The 18,794-nt window shown below is 44.5% G+C and overlaps 1 protein-coding gene across 2 annotated transcripts in view; it reads right to left on the minus strand.

Annotated features, from left to right (window-relative positions):
- The window catches only part of LOC110533380 (follistatin-related protein 4), a 237,142-nt gene that overhangs the window by 113,067 nt on the left and 105,281 nt on the right, over nt 1–18,794 (minus strand). For both annotated transcript variants that reach the window (XM_021617518.2, XM_036989741.1), the window contains exon 4: nt 12,356–12,598. In XM_021617518.2, coding sequence (XP_021473193.2) covers nt 12,356–12,598 — 243 coding nt within the window. The remainder of the gene's footprint in view (nt 1–12,355; nt 12,599–18,794) is intronic.

Consider the following 18,794-nt stretch of genomic DNA (forward strand, 5'->3'; position numbering starts at 1 on the left):
TCAGCAGTAAGTCGACTTCTGTGTGATGTTTTGTTCAGGTTCATCAAAGAAAACAGTTGTTCACACAGGTATGTGCTGCCAAACATAGACAACGTTTGAGCAGCCTGGATGCGCAGCTGGGGCATTGTGCCGGGGAGGAAACGGGCGAACTCCGCAGCACCCACTGCCGCATATTTTGCCCTCAGTGCATCATTGCATTGGAGGTCAATCAACTCCATTTGGAGGTTTGGTGGTGAGCTTTCCACGTCAACAGCAAATGGGTTACCGAGCAGTTCCAACCTGCTTTTTTGTGCTTCAAAGTCAGCAAATCGGCGTCGAAAGTCAGCGGCAAGCATACCTATTTTATCAGCCAACTGTGTGCTCGGGAACGCACTGGTAGAGAGCTTCTCTTTCATGGTCTGGCAGCTGGGAAAGTGGCTCAAATTTTCTTTCCGCATCTGCGTCTCCCACAGAGTCAGTTTGGTTTTAAATGCCTTCACTGTACTGTACATATCAGAGATGACACGATCCCGACCCTGCAGCTGCAAGTTTATTGCATTCAGATGACTCGTAATGTCACACAGAAAAGCCATTTCACACAGAAACATTTCGTCTCGGAGTTGTGTTGTGTCTTTCCCTTTGCTGTCCAAGAACAGACAAATCTCCTCACGAAGCTCGAAACATCTTTGAAGCACCTTTCCCTGGCTTAGCCATCGCACCTCTGTGTGATAAGGCAAATCACCATGCTCCGTTTCTAACTCCGTCAGAAATGCCTTGAACTGGCGGTGATTCAAACCTTTGGCTCTGATAAAGTTAACTGTGCGCGTGATGATGCTCATTACATGCTCCATTTTCAAGGCTTTACCGCACAACGCTTCCTGGTGTATGATACAATGATAAGCTGTCAGCTCACCTGTCGCGTTTTCCTCTTGCATCTTTTCCCGTATCTTCGCCACCAGTCCGCTCCTGTGTCCACACATCGCAGGTGCTCCGTCGGTTGTCAAACCCACGAGTTTTTCCCAAGGCAGCTCCATCTCATTTACACATCTTGACACCTCTTCATACAAATCATGCCCCGTAGTTGTGCCATGCATAGGACGTAAAGCCAAAAACTCCTCTGTCACGCTTAGGTTGGAGTCCACTCCGCGGATGAAAATTGACAACTGGGCAATGTCAGAAATGTCGGTGCTCTCATCCACAGCCAAGGAATATGCAATAAAATCTTTTCCCTTTTTCACAAGCTGCTCTTTTAGATTGATGGACAACTGGTCTACTCTCTCGGCAATGGTGTTTCTGCTCAGACTCACATTTAAAAAGAGTTGCCTTTTTTCTGGGCAAACTTCGTCACAAACTTTAATCATGCAGTTTTTGATGAAATCCCCCTCCGTAAATGGCCGGGCTGATTTAGCGATCTCTTCTGCCAAAATAAAACTGGCCTTGACAGCAGCCTGGCCTTGTTTTAATTCCTCTGCCTTTTGTAGCCTTTGTTCCATGTCCATATTCTTGTTTTTGTCCGCGTGTTTCGTTTCATAATGTCGTCTCAGATTATACTCTTTCAGTACCGCCACACTTTCTCCACACAGAAGACACACAGGTTTTCCAGCTACCTTCGTGAACATATACTCCGACTCCCACCTTGTTTGAAACCCCCGGTTCTCAGTATCCACCTTCCGTTTTGCCATTTTTGATGGGTATCTGAAAGTTAATTTTACTGTGATGCTGACGACTGCTGTGCCAATAAATATTGAAATGAAGCAGCCTACTGCTCGGTGCGTCACCTTTGCATTGTGGGAAATGTAGTATTGGTGCGTGTAAAAGATCTGCGGGCTGCCGGCTTGCTGCGGGCCGGTTCTAATAATAAATCAAGATCATCCCAGGGGCCGTAAAAAACCTTCTTGCGGGCCGGATGTGGCCCGCGGGCCTTGACTCTGACATATGTGCTGTAGAGGAAAGGCTGTGCAACCACTGCACAACAGCAGAACCTGAGACGGAGCTGCATTTCCTGACAAAATGTCAAAAATATAAAACAATTAGAGAGTGGCATTTTCCCAAATTTGAACCCGAGAGAGACAGAGAGAGACAATGAGAGACAGCGAGAGACAGCAAGAGAGAGAGAGACAGAGAGAGACAGAGAGAGAGTAACACAGAGAGAGAGAGAGAGAGAGACAGACAGAGAGAGACAGAGAGAGACAGCGAGAGACAGCGAGAGACAGCGAGAGACAGCAAGACAGAGAGAGACAGAGACAGACAGAGAGAGAGAGACAGTGACAGAGACATAGCTTGAACAAAATATATTTTCACATCGCAAAATAAACATTTATTTTCAATTAAATATGTCTGATTCTGACACATTAGAAGTCTTTTCTCTGCTGGCAAAAATAGGAAGGCATTATTACTCTTCAACTGAAAGACATTGAATTCAGAGCAACATTTTCCAGACATATCTCGAATTTCAATTAAATATTTGACGTACGAAGGCCAACAGGCAATTGGAAGCTAAACCCAGATGGTTCTATTATGCTGGAGAGGAGCCCTGAATGAACAGGAGAAGCAGACGAGTGATACCAGTGTTGTGACAACCATGTCAAAGTATCTTAACCATGAATACACAGCACACAATTTTTTTAAAGGGGATTATTTATTTTTCTCCCAATGACTGTGAGGGCAAATGTATACTTGACAGACAAGGATGAACCCATCCCTGAGAGAGAGAAAGCTCCAGGATTTTGCCATGAGGGGAACGGTCGCAGCCTGTGTCGGGAATACACCAGTTTATTGATTGCATACATCATTTAGCAGGTGTTTTAGCGTTGCACTGAAATGCTTGTGTTACTAAACTCAGCAAAAAAAAAATGGTGGAACGGTCGTTAAGACACTAACAGCTTACAGACGGTAGGCAATTAAGGTCACTGTTATGAAAACTTAGGACACTAAAGAGGCCTTTCTACTGCATCTGAAAAACACCAAAAGAAAGATGCCCAGGGTCCCTGCTCATCTGCATGAACGTGCCTTAGGCATGCTGCAAGGAGGCATGAGGACTGCAGATGTGGCCAGGGAAATAAATTGCAATGTCCGTACTGTGAGACGCCTAAAGACAGTGGTACAGGGAGACAGGACGGACAGCTGATCGTCCTCACAGTGGCAGACCATGTGTAACAACACCTGCCCAGGATCGGTACATCTGAACATCACACCTGCGGGATAGGTACAGGATGGCAACAACAATTGCCCGAGTTACACCAGGAACGCACAATCCCTCCATCAGTGCTCAGACTGTCCACAATAGGCTGAGAGAGGCTGGACTGAGGGCTTGTAGGCCTGTTGTAAGGTAGGTCCTCACCAGACATCACCGGCAACAATGTCGCCTATGGACACAAACCCACCCATCGCTAGACCAGACAGGACTGGCAAAAAGTGCTCTTCTCTGACGAGTCGCGGTTTTTGTCTCACCAGGGATGATGGTCGGATTCGCGTTTATCGTCGAAGGAATGAGTGTTACACCGAGGCCTGTACTCTGGAGGGGGACTGATTTGGAGGTGGAGCGTCCGTCATGGTCTGGGGCGGTGTGTCACAGCATCATCGGACTGAGCTTGTTGTCATTGCAGGCAATCTCAACGCTGTGCGTTACAGGGAAGACATCCTCCTCCCTCATGTGGTAGCCTTCCTGCAGGCTCATCCTGACATGACCCTCCAGCATGGCAATGCCACCAGCCATACTGCTCGTTCTGTGCCTGATTTACTGCAAGACAGGAATGTCAGTGTTCTGCCATGGCCAGCGAAAGCCCGGATCTCAATCCCATTGAGCACGTCTGGGACCGGTTGGATCGGAGGGTGAGGGCTAGGGCCATTCCCACCAGAAATGTCAGGGAACTTGCAGGTGCCTTGGTGGAAGAGTGTGGTAACATCTCACAGCAAGAACTGGCAAATCTGGTGCAGTCCATGAGGAGGAGATGCACTGCAGTACTTAATGCAGCTGGTGGCCACACCAGATACTGACTGTTACTTTTGATTTTTGACCCACTCTTTGTTCAGGGACACATTATTCAATTTATGTTAGTCACATGTCTGTGGAACTTGTTCAGTTAATTTCTCAGTTGTTGAATCTTATGTTCATACAAATATTTACACAAAAAAATAAATGCAGTTGACAGTGAGAGGACGTTTATTTATTTTTGCTGAATTTAGTTTTTAACAATGCAGTCAAATGTCAAACAGCTAATATGTAAAGAAAAATACAAAAAAGAAAGGAAAGAAATCAAGAACAGTGTGACGAATCCAATTAACAACCCAAATGGCACTGTAACAGTATCAAACTGCAAGCTGTACATACAGTGCCTTCGGAAAGTATTCAGACCCCTTTTACTTTTTACACATTTTGTTACGTTACAGCGTTATTCTAAAATGTATTATATCGTCCATCTACACAAAGTACCCCATAATGACAAAGCGAAAACAGGTTTTTAGGAATGTTTGCAAATGTATCAAAGAACAGAAATACCTTACATAAGAATTCAGACCCTTAGAGATGTTTCCATCTCTGCAGCACTCCACCAATAAGGCCTTTATAGTAGAGTGGCCAGACGTAAGCCACCCCTCAGTAAAAGGCACATGACAGCCCACTTGAACTTTGCCAAAAGGCCCCTAATGGACTCTCAGACCATGTGGAACAAGATTCTCTCATCTGATTAAACCAAGATTGAACTATTTGGACTGAATGCCAAACGTCACGTCCGGAGGAACCTGGCACCATCCCTACGGTGGTGGCAGCATCATGCTGTGGGGATGTTTTTCAGTGCCAGGGACTGGGAGACTAGTCAGGATCAAGGGAGGAATGAACGGAGCAAAGTACAGAGAGATCATTGATGAAAACCTGCTCCAGAGCGCTCAGGACCTCAGACTGGGGTACACAGCCAAGACAACACAGGAGTGGCTTCGGGACACGTCTCTGAATGTCCTTGAGTGGCCCAGCCAGAGCCCGGACTTTAACCCGATCGAACACCTCTGGAGAGACCTGAAAATAGCTGTGCAGCGACGCTCCCCATCCAACCTGACAGAGCTTGAGAGGATCTGCAGAGAAGAATGGAAGAAACTACAAAAAATAAAGGGGGTTCCAAGCATGTAGCGTCATAGACTCGAAGTCTGCCAAAGGTGCTTCAACAAAGTATTTAGTAAAGGGTATGAATACTTATGTAAATGTGATATTTTTTTATATTTTTTTATACATTTGCTAAAATAAATAAAAAACATGTTTTTGCTTTGTCATTATGAGGTATTGTGTGTAGATTGATGAGAAAAAAAGCGTTTTAATCAACTTTAGAATAAGGCTGTAACGTAACAATGTCACACGGTGTGACATGGGTGATGCATGTGTTTTGACTTGTCTAGGGGTTTTGTATGTTTATGGGGCTGTTTTCTTTCTAGGTGTTTATGTAAGTCTATGGTTGCCTAGATTGGTTCTCAATTAGAGGCAGGTGCTTATCATTGTCTCTGATTGGGAACCATATTTAGGCAGCCATGTTCTTTGGGTATTTTGTGGGTGATTGTTTCCTGTGTCTGTGCCACACGGGACTGTTTCGTTGCCAGTTCATTTTGTATTTGTGTTCATGTTCAGTTTCCCCTATTAAAACATGGACATCTATCACGCTGCATATTGGTCCGATCCTCTTCAGAGGAAAAGGAGGAAATCTGCCGTGACAAACAAAATGTGGAAAAAGTCAAGGGGTCTGAATACTTTCTGAATGCACTGTGTGTACACCGGGGGAATTTACACAAGCTAAACTAAGACTGACATGTACAGCAGTAGATTTATTAAGTGAGCTATATCAAAAATCCAGTAAATAAATATATATAAATATAGTGTGTATAAACAGTAGCCCATAGGGCTCTAGTCAAAAGTAGTGCACTATAAAGGAAACACAATGTCATTTGGGATCCAGCCCGGGTCTGGTGTGAACAGTATGTTGGCTGACTGCCTCATGGCCACCGAGAGGGGTTTTAGTATACGATGTGACAAACAGGAAGACGGCACAATGGTCCATAAAAGCAGGGTCTGATAGCCTTAAAAGCACCATGCACAGTAAAGCTGTCCCAACATGTCCCTACTGAGCCACAACACTACAACGCCACAGCACGGCCATTTTGTCTAAACGGTAACCGTGGGCGTGTTTTGTTCTCCATCTGCACCGGCATTCGCAGTGGAGGAAGTTAAAAGATCTGGGCTAGGACCAGGGCGTTGGCAGGCAGGGACTGCTGGGCTGTAATGGCTCTGTAGTCAAACTGTCTGTGAATGTTCACCAGCTCACCAGCATGTACAGCGACCAGAAGACCTTTCTATTTTCATAGGTGCGAGTGATATGTATAATACAATGGACTAATGGAGGAGCTGGGGACATTTCAATCCGGGACAGGGCATCCATTTCCACACAGCAAATACTACTTTCACATAATGAATCTGTGGGGAGGAATAAACTTAATATAGGTGAGCACGTGACCGTGAGGACGGGTGGGGGGAGGTGTTCATGAGAGAACTGAGAAGGATGGGGATTGTTAGAAGGGTTGTTAATAACAAAACTGTAACACATGAAGTGCTATCAAGGGAGAACTGGGGCATGGCCACATCTCATCTGGCTGGCAAAACACTCAACAGCACAGCCCTGAATAAGAAGAAGAAGGAATGATAGTTTCTCAGGGAGTTATATGTGCCCTGCACAACTTTACAATAGAAGTGGCACAGTTTAGGCCCTATTCCCACTACAAAATATGAAGGAGAGACCGAGGAGCGGTGTGGCGAAAGAGTTAGCCCCAAGAAAACAATTTCCCACCCATCACCACACAATGTTACAAATGAAACACATCTACGTGTATGATCATTGGACATGTTTTAGGTGATGATGGTGGGCTTCCATACTTTTACCTGGCTCAGTGCAGCCGGCAGTTACTGCAACAATTTCAGAATGTATCAGGCTGTTACTGCAATTTCAGGTAAAAACACAAAACAAGTCTCAAATATTAGGAACATGTCTATACATTTCGACTGTTTCAAAAACATTGCTCTGCTATTACCATTTTTACTGTAGAGCTGTTGGCTCAACTAGACAATTCTGTTTACACTACCCTGCTTCAAGGGTTGCAACTGTCAGGCAGGTGTCATGCGCTACCTCTGTAGGTAGTGGTCGAGACGTAGCAAGTACGCAAGTTTACATTTGAGTAATAGGTGTTGCCAACTTTATTTTTACGAAAAGTCTAGTAAGTGTGAAGAGGCTCTTTTGACCAAGGTCCATAATGCAATACTTTTTCTGAGCAAAAGAAATATAGGAAATATAGTTAATATAGGTGAAATTATCGGTGTCAGAGGAAAGCCCTAAAAATTGTCAAAGACTCCAGCTACCCTAGTCATAGACTATTCTCTCTGCTACCGCACAGCAAGTGGTAACGGAGCGCCAAGTCTAGGTCATAACAGCTTCTACCCCCAAGCCATACGACTCCTGAACAGCTAATCAAAAGGCTACCCAGACCCTTCTTATACGCTGCTGCTACTCTCTGTTTATAGTCTATGCATAGTCACTTTAACTCTACCTACATGTACTGTACATATTACCTCAATTACCTTGACTAACCGGTTCCCCCGCACATTGACTCTGTACCTGTATCCCCTGTATGTAGCCTCGCTTGTTATTTTACTGCTGCTGTTTAATTATTTGTTACTTTTATTTTCTATTTTTAACTTTTTTATTTTATTTTTAATTTGACTTCTTAAAGCATTGTTGGTTTAGGGCTTGTAAGTAAGAATTTCACTGTAAGGTCTACTACACCTGTTGTATTTGGCACATCGGACAAATACAATTTGATTTGATTTGAAGTAGGGTGCCATTTGGGATGCAGACATGATGTGCTCCATAGAGGGTTTGTCCTCATACAGGGCGCCATCTAATGGAGGTAAGGGACCGTAGTACGTAAACTGAGTGTACAAAACATTATGAACACCTGCTCGTTCCATGACATACTGTTGCCTGACCAGGTGAATTCAGGTGAACGCTATGAGCCCTTGTTGATAAACAGGTTAAATAAGGATGGTTAAGCCGTGAGACACTTGAGAAAGGGATTGTGTGTGTGCCATTTAGAGGGTGAATGGGCAAGACAAAATACTGAAGTGCCTTTGAACGGGGTTTGGTAGTAGGTCCCAGGCGCACCGGTTTGTGTCAAGAACTACACCGCTGCTGGGTTTTTCACAGTTTCCTGAGTATAGTGAGATTGGTCCACCCCCCAAAGGACATCCAGCCAACTTCAATTGTATGAAGTTTTGTAACTTCATGTTTTGTATACTCAGTCTATTCCGTTTCAGTACAAAATAATGCTCAACATTGTTTAATATGACATTAAAACAATGACATTCTTGGAAGTAGGAAAACTACAGACAGAACAGGTCCGGTTTGTGTGTATAACTTACACGCAATTCATACTTAGAATAATGAGAGTAAAACAATTTGATGTAGCTATAAAATGGCATGACAGTGCAGTGGTATGATGAGCCATATACTGCACAGTATTCAGCATCATGTACATTACTGGCTTATGTACAGAGTCGGGAGCATTTCAGACCTCCGCTTCACACTGTGAACCCGGGTGGCCCTGCAAGCGGTTGGCTGAGGTCTGCAGGGCGTGAACTGTGCCTGAAACTGATCTACTCCTCCAAAACCAAAGTGTTTTTTTAACTGAGCTAATGGCTTTAGACACAAGGGATCAAAGATCAGCAAGCAATAAGACAGACACTTAAGAAAGTGGGCACAGGGCACAGTGAAAAGCAGTTTTGATAGCTAATGCAATAACCACAGCCAGACATCAAACCAAGCAGACCGATAAGAGACCAGAGAGCAGTCAAACACTGACAGAAGAAAAACAGAAGAGGAGGACAAGTGAACTTCCATCCATCGCTGTTGCTATAATTTGTCCGACGTGTGACGTGTCCGATTGATCATTATCAAGAATCGCGAGGAGCGGCAATGGCCCCTCAATTGCTTGTTTCTGAACTCGGTCTGACCCTGGGAGAGTCATTTTTAAACGCAATCTACAGGCTGGTGCCTCATCCCAAAAAACACCCTATTCCCTAGTGCGCTACTTTTGACCGTGGTCAATGTAGGGAGAAGGGTAGGCAGAAGGGTAGGCATAAGGGAAGGAGGAAGGGTAGGGAGAAGGGTAGGAAGAAGGGTGGGAGAAGGGTAGGAAGAAGGCTAGGAGAAGGGTGGGAGAAGGGTAGGCAGATGGGTAGGCATAAGGGAAGGAAGAAGGGTGGGAGAAGGGTAGGGGAAAAGGGTAGGGAGAAGGGTAGGAGGTAGGGTAGGAGGTAGGGTAGGGGGAAGGGTAGGAGGAAGGGTAAGAGGTAGGGTAGGGTGAAGGGTAGTGTGAAGGGTAGGAGGTAGGGTAGGAGGTAGGGTAGGGGGAAGGGTAGGAGGAAGGGTAGGACGTATGGTAGGGTGAAGGGTAGGAGGAAGGGTAGGAGGTAGGGTAGGGTGAAGGATAGGAGGAATGGTAGGAGGTAGGGTAGGGGGAAGGGTAGGAGGAAGGGTAGGAGGTAGGGTAGGGTGAAGGGTAGGAGGAACGGTAGGAGGTAGGGTAGGGTGAAGGGTAGGGTGAAGGGTATGGAGAAGGGTAGGAGGAAGGGTAGGAGGTAGGGTAGAGGGAAGAGTAGGAGGAAGGGTAGGAGGTAGGGTAGGAGGAAGGGTAGGAGAAAGGGTAGGAGGTAGGGTAGGGTGAAGGGTAGGGTGAAGGGTATGGAGAAGGGTAGGAGGTGGTGTAGGGGGAAGGGTAGGAGGAAGGGTAGGAGGTAGTGTAGGGGGAAGGGTAGGAGGAAGGGTAGGAGATAGGGTAGAAGGAGGGTAGGAGGTAGGGTAGGTAGAAGGGTAGGAGGTAGTGTAGGGGGAAGGGTAGGAGGAAGGGTAGGAGGTAGTGTAGGGGGAAGGGTAGGAGGAAGGGTAGGAGGTAGGGTAGGAGGTAGGGTAGGTAGAAGGGTAGGGAGAAGGGGACCATTTAGGACACACCCTGCTGGTGAGTTGTAACTTCACCCCGTCTGTGTTGGAAGATGGGGGCGTTGGATTGGGCTGGCTGAATGAGAAGAAGAAATCGGTTGGTCAGCCTGGCTGCTTCACAGACCTCCCGCTGTGCTGCAGGCTGCAGCAGAACAGGCTGTGCTTTGTTGTGGTCCATCATTCAGGAGATGAAAGCTATTCAAATAATCAGCCATGTTAGTTCTGTTAGCTCTGTTTGGATTGTTTTAGCGAGCGTTGTTTTAATTAAAGGGGGTTGGGAAATGGGCCTGACCCGGGATGTTGTTCAGAAGTAAAAACAAGGGCAAACAAAGTTGTTCTCTTGTTTGTATTAACTTCCAATCAAGCAATGGAGTTGTACTGTGGGGTAGTTTGCTGACCAGTTATTGTGTGGGTGATCTGTGTGTCTGAGTGTGCTGTGCATGTACATTTGTGTTTGCGTGTGTGTTCAAGGATGTACAGTATGCCACCTGAATGTGTTTGGAGGGAAAGGAGATGACTGGTGATCTATTGTATTCCCATCAGCCACACTCCTTGTTGAAACACTAAAGTAACGTCACCACGAAATACGACAAAAGCCTGAGCCAGGATTCCTTAGGCATTTCTAGAGCACCCCACAATCATATCTCCAGCTTGTCACAGGCCACTGGCCAAGAGACAAAGGCTTACATCAATACTATTGAGTGGATGGCAGGCTGCAATCTCTTCCTATTGGCTTCAAAATGATTGGTTGACAAAGGGGTTGAAAGAGTATTTCTGTGTGGGGGAAACAGAGGAATAAGGTGTTGAGGGGGAGAAGCCTTAAGTACTTTCCTATACGTCCTCCTCCACCTTGTCGCCATCCATAAGGAAAGAGATGGTAAAACATGGGTTTTGTACAGTTTTCTCTAGATAAGGGACTGTTATGCCAATCCCCTTCACCCTGACTCATTTTGTCTGTAATACTTAACCATTTAAAATGGTTCTTAGAGGACAGCTGGTTTTCAGTCATCATTTGATAGAATAATCCTTCAATCTCCTACTGATTCTTTTGCGGTTTTAGATAAATCAACACTTTAGTCTATTTCTGCGTGCTTTTGTACGGTTGATAATGGTGGTGACAGTCTTATAAATACCATTTGATGTCATAATGCTGTATTAAAGTTAGACTCCATCCTATTTATAGTACATAACAGATATAGGATTTAAATTTGATCACCCTTTTGCAGTGCAGCAAATGTAAAACTAGTTGTGTATTTGAGGTTTTAAAAGGCTTCTGAAGTTTGTAATTTCCATCTTGAAAATGAAGACTTGATTTTCCCTCACAAAAAAAGTGCATCAACAACTACAAAAATGTCCATTCATTACAATCCACGTAATGATTCACATTTCATGTTGCTGTAGAATTATTTTTCTACTGTAGAAAACTGGCTTCAAATGAATATCCTACATCTGTACCTAATCCTTGCATTTTCAGCAGACTCTATAATGTTCCACCCCACCGCTCTTCGCACAGGAAGGTAAACAAATGCGTCTTCACTGACATTTAAGCATTACTACTTATGTGAGCCTCTTCCGTCGCTGGCTTGCACTGAAACGGTAATCAAGTGTAATGTAGCGATTGAACACCTGCCTAATTTGAATGAAGCATGCATGGCAGTGTCTGCCGGGGATCTCTGGCACTCAAATGTGAGATGACAGAACATTTCTGCATGTTCACTTCTCCTCTCTAACTACCTGGACCCAGCTTCACATGACACCATTGTAAACCATGTACTGTACTCCGCTACTTGCTTCTATTGATAGAAGCATAAGGCCGATAATTACTGTGTTTTACTGTCCCAGTCAAAATGGGAAATTATCTTTAGAGGAGTAGAGACGAGTAGGGGCATTGCCTCCTCAGCCAGTCATGCATACGTTATTGTAGACAGTAAGGACTCAATGGATACTGGTCACGGGTCTTCAAGGGGAAATTATTTTTCACCACAGGTAGACAGCAAGACACAGCCTTCCCCGTCCCAGACCAAGCAATGAAAAGCAGTAAACATTATCAACAGGGAAACAGTCAGTAAATAATAGATGTAGTGCTGCCTACTGGCTGTTACATTGTTCAGTGTGATGTGTAACAACAAGAAACAACCTTCACTGTCCCAGTATCGACAGTGAAACAGGAGTTTAACATTAGAACACTGCTACTGTTATATTGTATTAGTGTCCTTTTTACCAACCAGTAGCTACATCCTGATGGCAGGAGGTCGAAGCAGTGACTGAGTGGGTGGTCTGCATTGTGGATAATAAGGCAGGATTTTCAACATGTTCAATAATAACAACATCACTGTGTGGTGATGTGGTTCTACCTTTGAAGAAGCAGTCCTTGCTGTGCACCACGTAGATCCGTCTCTTCTGCAGGCAGGCGGTGCGGTACACCTCACAGTGGTTCTCGTAGAACCTGCCGTCGGAGCCGCACACCGGCACAAAGGTGGGCCGACACTTCTCCTGGCACACACACTCTGCCCGGCCCGTCACCTCCAGCAGCACACACTGGCGGCCCCTCCCACAGTATGTCCTCCTGCAGGGTCCTCCGTCTGACCCAGAGTGGACTGGAAGAAACAGAGAGAGAGAGAGAGAGAGAGGGAAGCCAGGATTTAGGTGGGAAGAAACACTGACAGAGACTGGAATAGACAGGAAGAAAGCCAGGGTTTAAGCTGGTAGACTGCCAGTAGACTCTGAAAAACAACATGTACTGAACAGCATCCTATCATACTAAGAAAACCCAGTATGAAAAATAGGAAGGATGGTTGGACAGGTTGTGTTGGAGGACAGAACATTAATCACTTTGAACACCTGTTGTGTGCGCCAAAATAAAGTGAATAAAATCACTGAAAATAACAGTGTTGTGATTTTCCATTCTGGTGCACTCATTAACACCTCCCTTTGAAAAAATAACAATATATTCCACACACACACACACATACACACATTGCACCTTACTTCTCCTCACACATCCCTCCTAGCACCTGTCAGTCCCGGACCCCTCACCATGGAGGCCCTCTCACTCCCTGCTGATTGAATCTATTTGCACTTAAAGCAGGGCAAAAGCTGCTGAGGCTTGCAGTCACTCCACCTTGGATTGATCTTCCCGGGCCCTGGGGCCTGGGAGGGATCGCTCTCCTGTTGGGATCTGAGCTGGGATTTATGAAGCCTGGTTTGGGAAAGAGCTGGGTTGGTGTTATGAGCTAGGCTGGGAGGAGAGAGAGGGGAGATAGAGCTGGGATTAGCAGCTAGGCTGCAGCGAGAAAGGAATGCTGGGCTGGGGTTAGCGGCTAGGCTGCGGCGCGAGAAGGATGCTGGGCTGGGCTTAGCGGCTAGGCTGCGGCGAGACAGGCATGCTGGACTGGGGTTAGCGGCTAAGCTACCTTTCTTGGAGGAGAGGCAGGGGATCTCAACCTCAGCGATGAAGCATCATGGGCAGGTGGGGAATTATTGTCCAGGAATGTACTATATTGGGTATCTGATTGGCATCACTCAGCATAATATTTCATTCAGAATTATTCAGCATAATACATCATTGTTTGATGCTCTAGAGGGTCATCTTTTAATTCCCTTTTATGAAACCATTGTAGCTCAACTCAAGACCTCTATCCCTACTATTATAATAAAACTGTTGAAAACACAAATTAAATCTGCCTTGAGTATAATCGTATCTAAACCCCTAGAATATTTAATAACAAAGGTGTGGTTCCATTGTTAGAGGATGAAAGTCATTTAATTACATAAAGGAAACTCCAGAGGATGGACACGTGCACACACAGACAGACAGACACAGACAGACACAGACAGACAGACAGACACAGACAGACAGACACGGACAGACACAGAGAGACAGACACAGACAGACACAGACAGACAGACACAGACAGACACAGACAGACAGACACAGACAGACACAGACAGACAGACACAGACAGACACAGACAGACACAGACAGAGACAGACAGACACAGACAGACAGACACAGACAGACACAGACAGACAGACACAGACAGACACAGACAGACAGACACGGACAGACACAGACAGACAGACACGGACAGACACAGAGAGACAGACACGGACAGACACAGACAGACAGACACGGACAGACACAGAGAAACAGACACGGACAGACACAGACAGACAGACACGGACAGACACAGAGAGACAGACACAGACAGACACAGACAGACACAGAGAAACAGACACGGACAGACACAGACAGACAGACACGGACAGACACGGACAGACAGACACGGACAGACACAGAGAGACAGACACAGACAGACACAGACAGACAGACACGGACAGACAGACATGGACAGGCACAGAGAAACAGTCATGGACAGACACAGACAGACACAGAGAGACAGACACAGACAGACACAGAGAGAGAGAGAGAGAGAAAGAGAGAGAGGAAGGAGTACAGGCACAGTCACAGAGAGGTGTGTGTGTGTGCGTATGTGTGTGTCTTGTGGGGGTGGGGGGTTACACAACACGATGCCTGATAATCCAGTTTGCTAATTGTTCTGCATGTATCCGCAAATCATTTGTGGGAATGCAAATACCCCGGCTCCTCAATGACCTTGTTGTCGGTGTCAAGGTCAGGGACGATTACTGGATTGTTTGTATTCTCTAAGCACCAAATATGAAATGCTCAGCACCGTCCGGAACCACTGGTTGTTTTTCTTTTCCCTCCTCCCCCCGTCCCTTCCCCATTCTCTCCCCTAAAGTCTACCTTTGCAGAACAGGCCACAACAAAAACAATGAGAAAAGTTCTGGTGTCTAGGTTCTGGTGTTTAAAGTTCGGCATGCCTACAGTAAGCCTTCCCTCTCTACTCTCGTGGCCCGTGTAAGCTTCAGTTGTGACTAGCTTGGGAAGCTGAAGTGTCATTTGATAATCCTGTCTGAGCTGCAGCTCAATCGTTCTACATGGGCACTTACAAGTTCAACCAAGCCTTTGTGCCAATGGCAGTGAGAACATGCTGACTGACCAGCGGCGACAGGGCCTCACATCTCTAGTCCCTGCTTTCAGTCTTACCTTTGTATATTTATTAGTCCCTCCTATCTAAGCTCCAGCGGGCTTAGGCAGAATCCAGAAATTGTCCCTCATAATAATCCAATACTTTTTTGGGTGAACATTGTCACTACGATCTATCATTGTTCATTGTTGTCTGCTATCCTCTTTTTCATAATTACAAGTCAAAATCACGTCCTCCCCTGAGTCCTTGATATTTACCAGAGGAATGTGTACATCCTCCCCTGAGTGCTTGATATTTACCAGAGGAATGTGTGCGTCCTCCCCTGAGTGCTTGATATTTACCAGAGGAATGTGTATGTCCTCCCCTGAGTGCTTGATATTTACCAGAGGAATGTGTACGTCCTCCCCTGAGTGTTTGATGGATTGACATTTGCTTTATTAATCCTTTTATGAAATAACAATCTTTCATTTTGCTCCCTTCAGATGCATCAGGTCTCTGTAATGAAAGGGGATCTTCAACAACATCTATCTGTAAAAACAGTATGTCAGTATACTCTGGAGGCAGAGGGACATGCTCTGTATTTAGTCGATAAAACACCTCTATTTGTACCTGAGGCTACATACTAAGCCTGATTAACATTTAAACAGCAATTAAAGAAAACTTTCCAAACCACAAAAGAAGAGATATGGCTGAGTTATCTGCCTTGAAACACTGAGGGACACTTAGAGGGAGGGAGACTGCCTGGCCTGCCAAACCGTTCTAATTAGAGAGGAAGTGCCACTTCTCTAGTGATGCGGGACTTCCAGTAACAGAGTAATAACTGAGCCCCAATCTACAGTCTTCGTCGTTTCTTTACTGCTAGTCACATCTCCTTAGGCTTAGGAAATGGCATTTGCAAATACAATGTGGACATTGTGGGTTCCAAAAGGAGGCTTTGGTTTCTGCAATGATTTCCCAGATCATTCTATTTGGTGTAAATCAGATGAACATAATCACATTAAGAGACATGGCGTCAAACCTCTTCTCCCTCTGTGTGACACAGTCAGGCAAAGTGTTTGTGACATTTATTTTTAATATCAATAGAGAAGAGGTCAGAGCTTGGGTGAGAGACTGCAGTGTATAAGATAAGTTATCATGTCTGTGACATTGTGCCTATCGACCCCAATGGACATATAAATTCATAGAGCTAAGATTTGAGCTGAGACTGAAACTAGCCCAACCTATAACCCTCTATGACCTCTCAGATGTGAGGATTTGGAATTAACTCAATAAAGTTGACTTGACTTGGAATTAGGATTGCAGCCAGGTCACATACGCAGGTTAGAGTTTTTCATCATGAATCTTGTTCTGGAGGCAGCTCTGCAGAGTGGTCAGTAGCTGACACAGCAGCAAAGTCATAAAATTTGATGTTAAACCTACCCTAACCACACTGCTTACCCTAATGCCTAACCCTAACCTTAAATTAAGACCAAAAAGCACATTTTTGTTTTCATGAATTTACATTATAGTCCATTTTGACTTTGGAGCTGGCCCATCTAATGGATATCGCCCAGTTCTGCCTCAAGGACAAGGCTCATCTTAACCTGTGTCACATACAGTATCCTGAAAACAATTCTTCCAATTATATTAAATGCTAATGTTCTGTTTTTATATCTGACCTCGAAAGACAGAAAAATACTCCCTCTGGCCGTGGTTTGAGAGAATTATGAAGTAACGTTAAAGGATAATTACGTTCAATATGAATTTTAACTAAAACTATTTTTCTCAATTAAGTGTTGCAAATGACCCATTAACTGCATGACTGCCTTCGTCGTGATAGGTTATCCAATATCCTGGGCTTTTCCATGGAAGATGAAAGTGGATATAAAACAGAAAGCTGAATATGGCACTACATGTCTAAAATTGACAGAAATATTATTCACTTTAGAAAGTATCAAAAGTTCAAAGATCCTAAATACTTTTGTAAAACAACTTACAAGGCAACTCCAGGGCACAATACTCAGACTACAGCTGGTCATACTATCAACACATCTGCTGATAAGCAACTTCTTGCTAAGGTTAGGGTTAGGTTAAGGGTTAAGGTTAGGGTTAGGTTAAGAATAAGGGTTAGGTTAAGGGTTAAGGTTAGGGTTAGGTTAAGGGTTAAGGTTAGGGTTAGGTTAAGGGTTAAGGTTAGGGTTAGGTTAAGGGTTAAGGTTAAGGTTAAGGGTTAAGGTTAGGGTTAGGTTAAGAATAAGGGTTAGGTTAAGGGTTAAGGTTAGGGTTAGGTTAAGGGTTAAGGTTAAGGTTAAGGGTTAAGGTTAGGTTAAGGGTTAAGGTTAGGGTTAGGTTAAGAATAAGGGTTAGGTTAAGGGATAAGGTTAGGGTTAGGTTAAGGGTTAAGGTTAGGGTTAGGTTAAGGGTTAAGGTTAGGGTTAGGTTAAGAATAAGGGTTAGGTTAAGGGTTAAGGTTAGGGTTAGGTTAAGGTTAAGGGTTAAGGTTAGGTTAAGGGTTAAGGTTAGGGTTAGGTTAAGAATAAGGGTTAGGTTAAGGGTTAAGGTTAGGGTTAGGTTAAGGGTTAAGGTTAAGGTTAAGGGTTAAGGTTAGGTTAAGGGTTAAGGTTAGGGTTAGGTTAAGAATAAGGGTTAGGTTTAGGGTTAAGGTTAGGTTAAGGGTAAGGTTAGGGTTAGGTTAAGGGTTAAGGTTAGGGTTAGGTTAAGGTTAGGGTTAGGTTAAGGGTTAAGGTTAGGGTTAGGTTAAGAATAAGGGTTAGGTTAAGGGTTAAGGTTAGGGTTAGGTTAAGAATAAGGGTTAGGGTAAGGGTTAAGGTTAGAGTTAGTGTAAGTTAAGAATAAAGGTTAGGTTAAGGGTTAAGGTTAGAGTTAGGGTTAGGGTTAGGTTAAGAATAAGGGTTAGGGTAAGGGTTAAGGTTAGGGTTAGGGTTAGTTTAAGAATAAGGGTTAGGGTAAGGGTTAAGGTTAGGGTTAGGTTAAGCTAAGAATAAGGGTTAGGGTAAGGGTTAAGGTTAGGGTTAGGGTAAGTTAAAAGTAAGGGTTACGATTAGAGTTAGAGTTAGGGATAGGGTTAAGTTTAGGGTTAGGATAATGGTTAAGGTTAGGATTAGTAGCTAGTTAGTTGAAATGTCTGTAGATTGTCCGTAGAGCATCTATATATGGACTATCAAAATAAAGTGTTACGCTAACTTCTTGCTCTGTTTATAAGCTGCTGCCGCTCTCTATTTACCCGACACAGAATACCTTTCATTTATTAATCATAAATAAGGGCACAAACACTAGTTAATGTTAGAGCCTAAATATAACCAAGAGTGTAAACATGAAAACCAAACAGACAATACAGAGTAGCACAAAACTATGACTTTGTATTCAATGAAGGGCAGTTTAAAAGGGTAAATTAAGAGGCAGACATAAAAGACAGGTGAAAGAGTGTGAAGAAGGTTCAAAGACGCTGAGACATTGGAACAGACAGAGGTATAGAGAAGTGGAACAGACAGAGGTATAGAGAAGTGGAACAGACATAGGTATAGAGAAGTGGAACAGACAGAGGTATAGAGAAGTGGAACAGATAGAGGTATAGAGAAGTGGAACAGACCTCTAGAGGTATAGAGAAGGGGAACAGACAGAGGTATAGAGAAGTGGAACAGACAGAGGTATAGAGAAGTGGAACAGATAGAGGTATAGAGAAGTGGAACAGACAGAGTTATAGAGAAGTGGAACAGACAGAGGTATAGAGAAGTGGAACAGACAGAGGTATAGAGAAGTGGAACAGAGAGAGGTATAGAGA

This window comes from Oncorhynchus mykiss, chromosome 10 (genome assembly GCF_013265735.2).
Source record: "Oncorhynchus mykiss isolate Arlee chromosome 10, USDA_OmykA_1.1, whole genome shotgun sequence".
NCBI classification, from domain to species: Eukaryota; Metazoa; Chordata; class Actinopteri; order Salmoniformes; family Salmonidae; genus Oncorhynchus; species Oncorhynchus mykiss.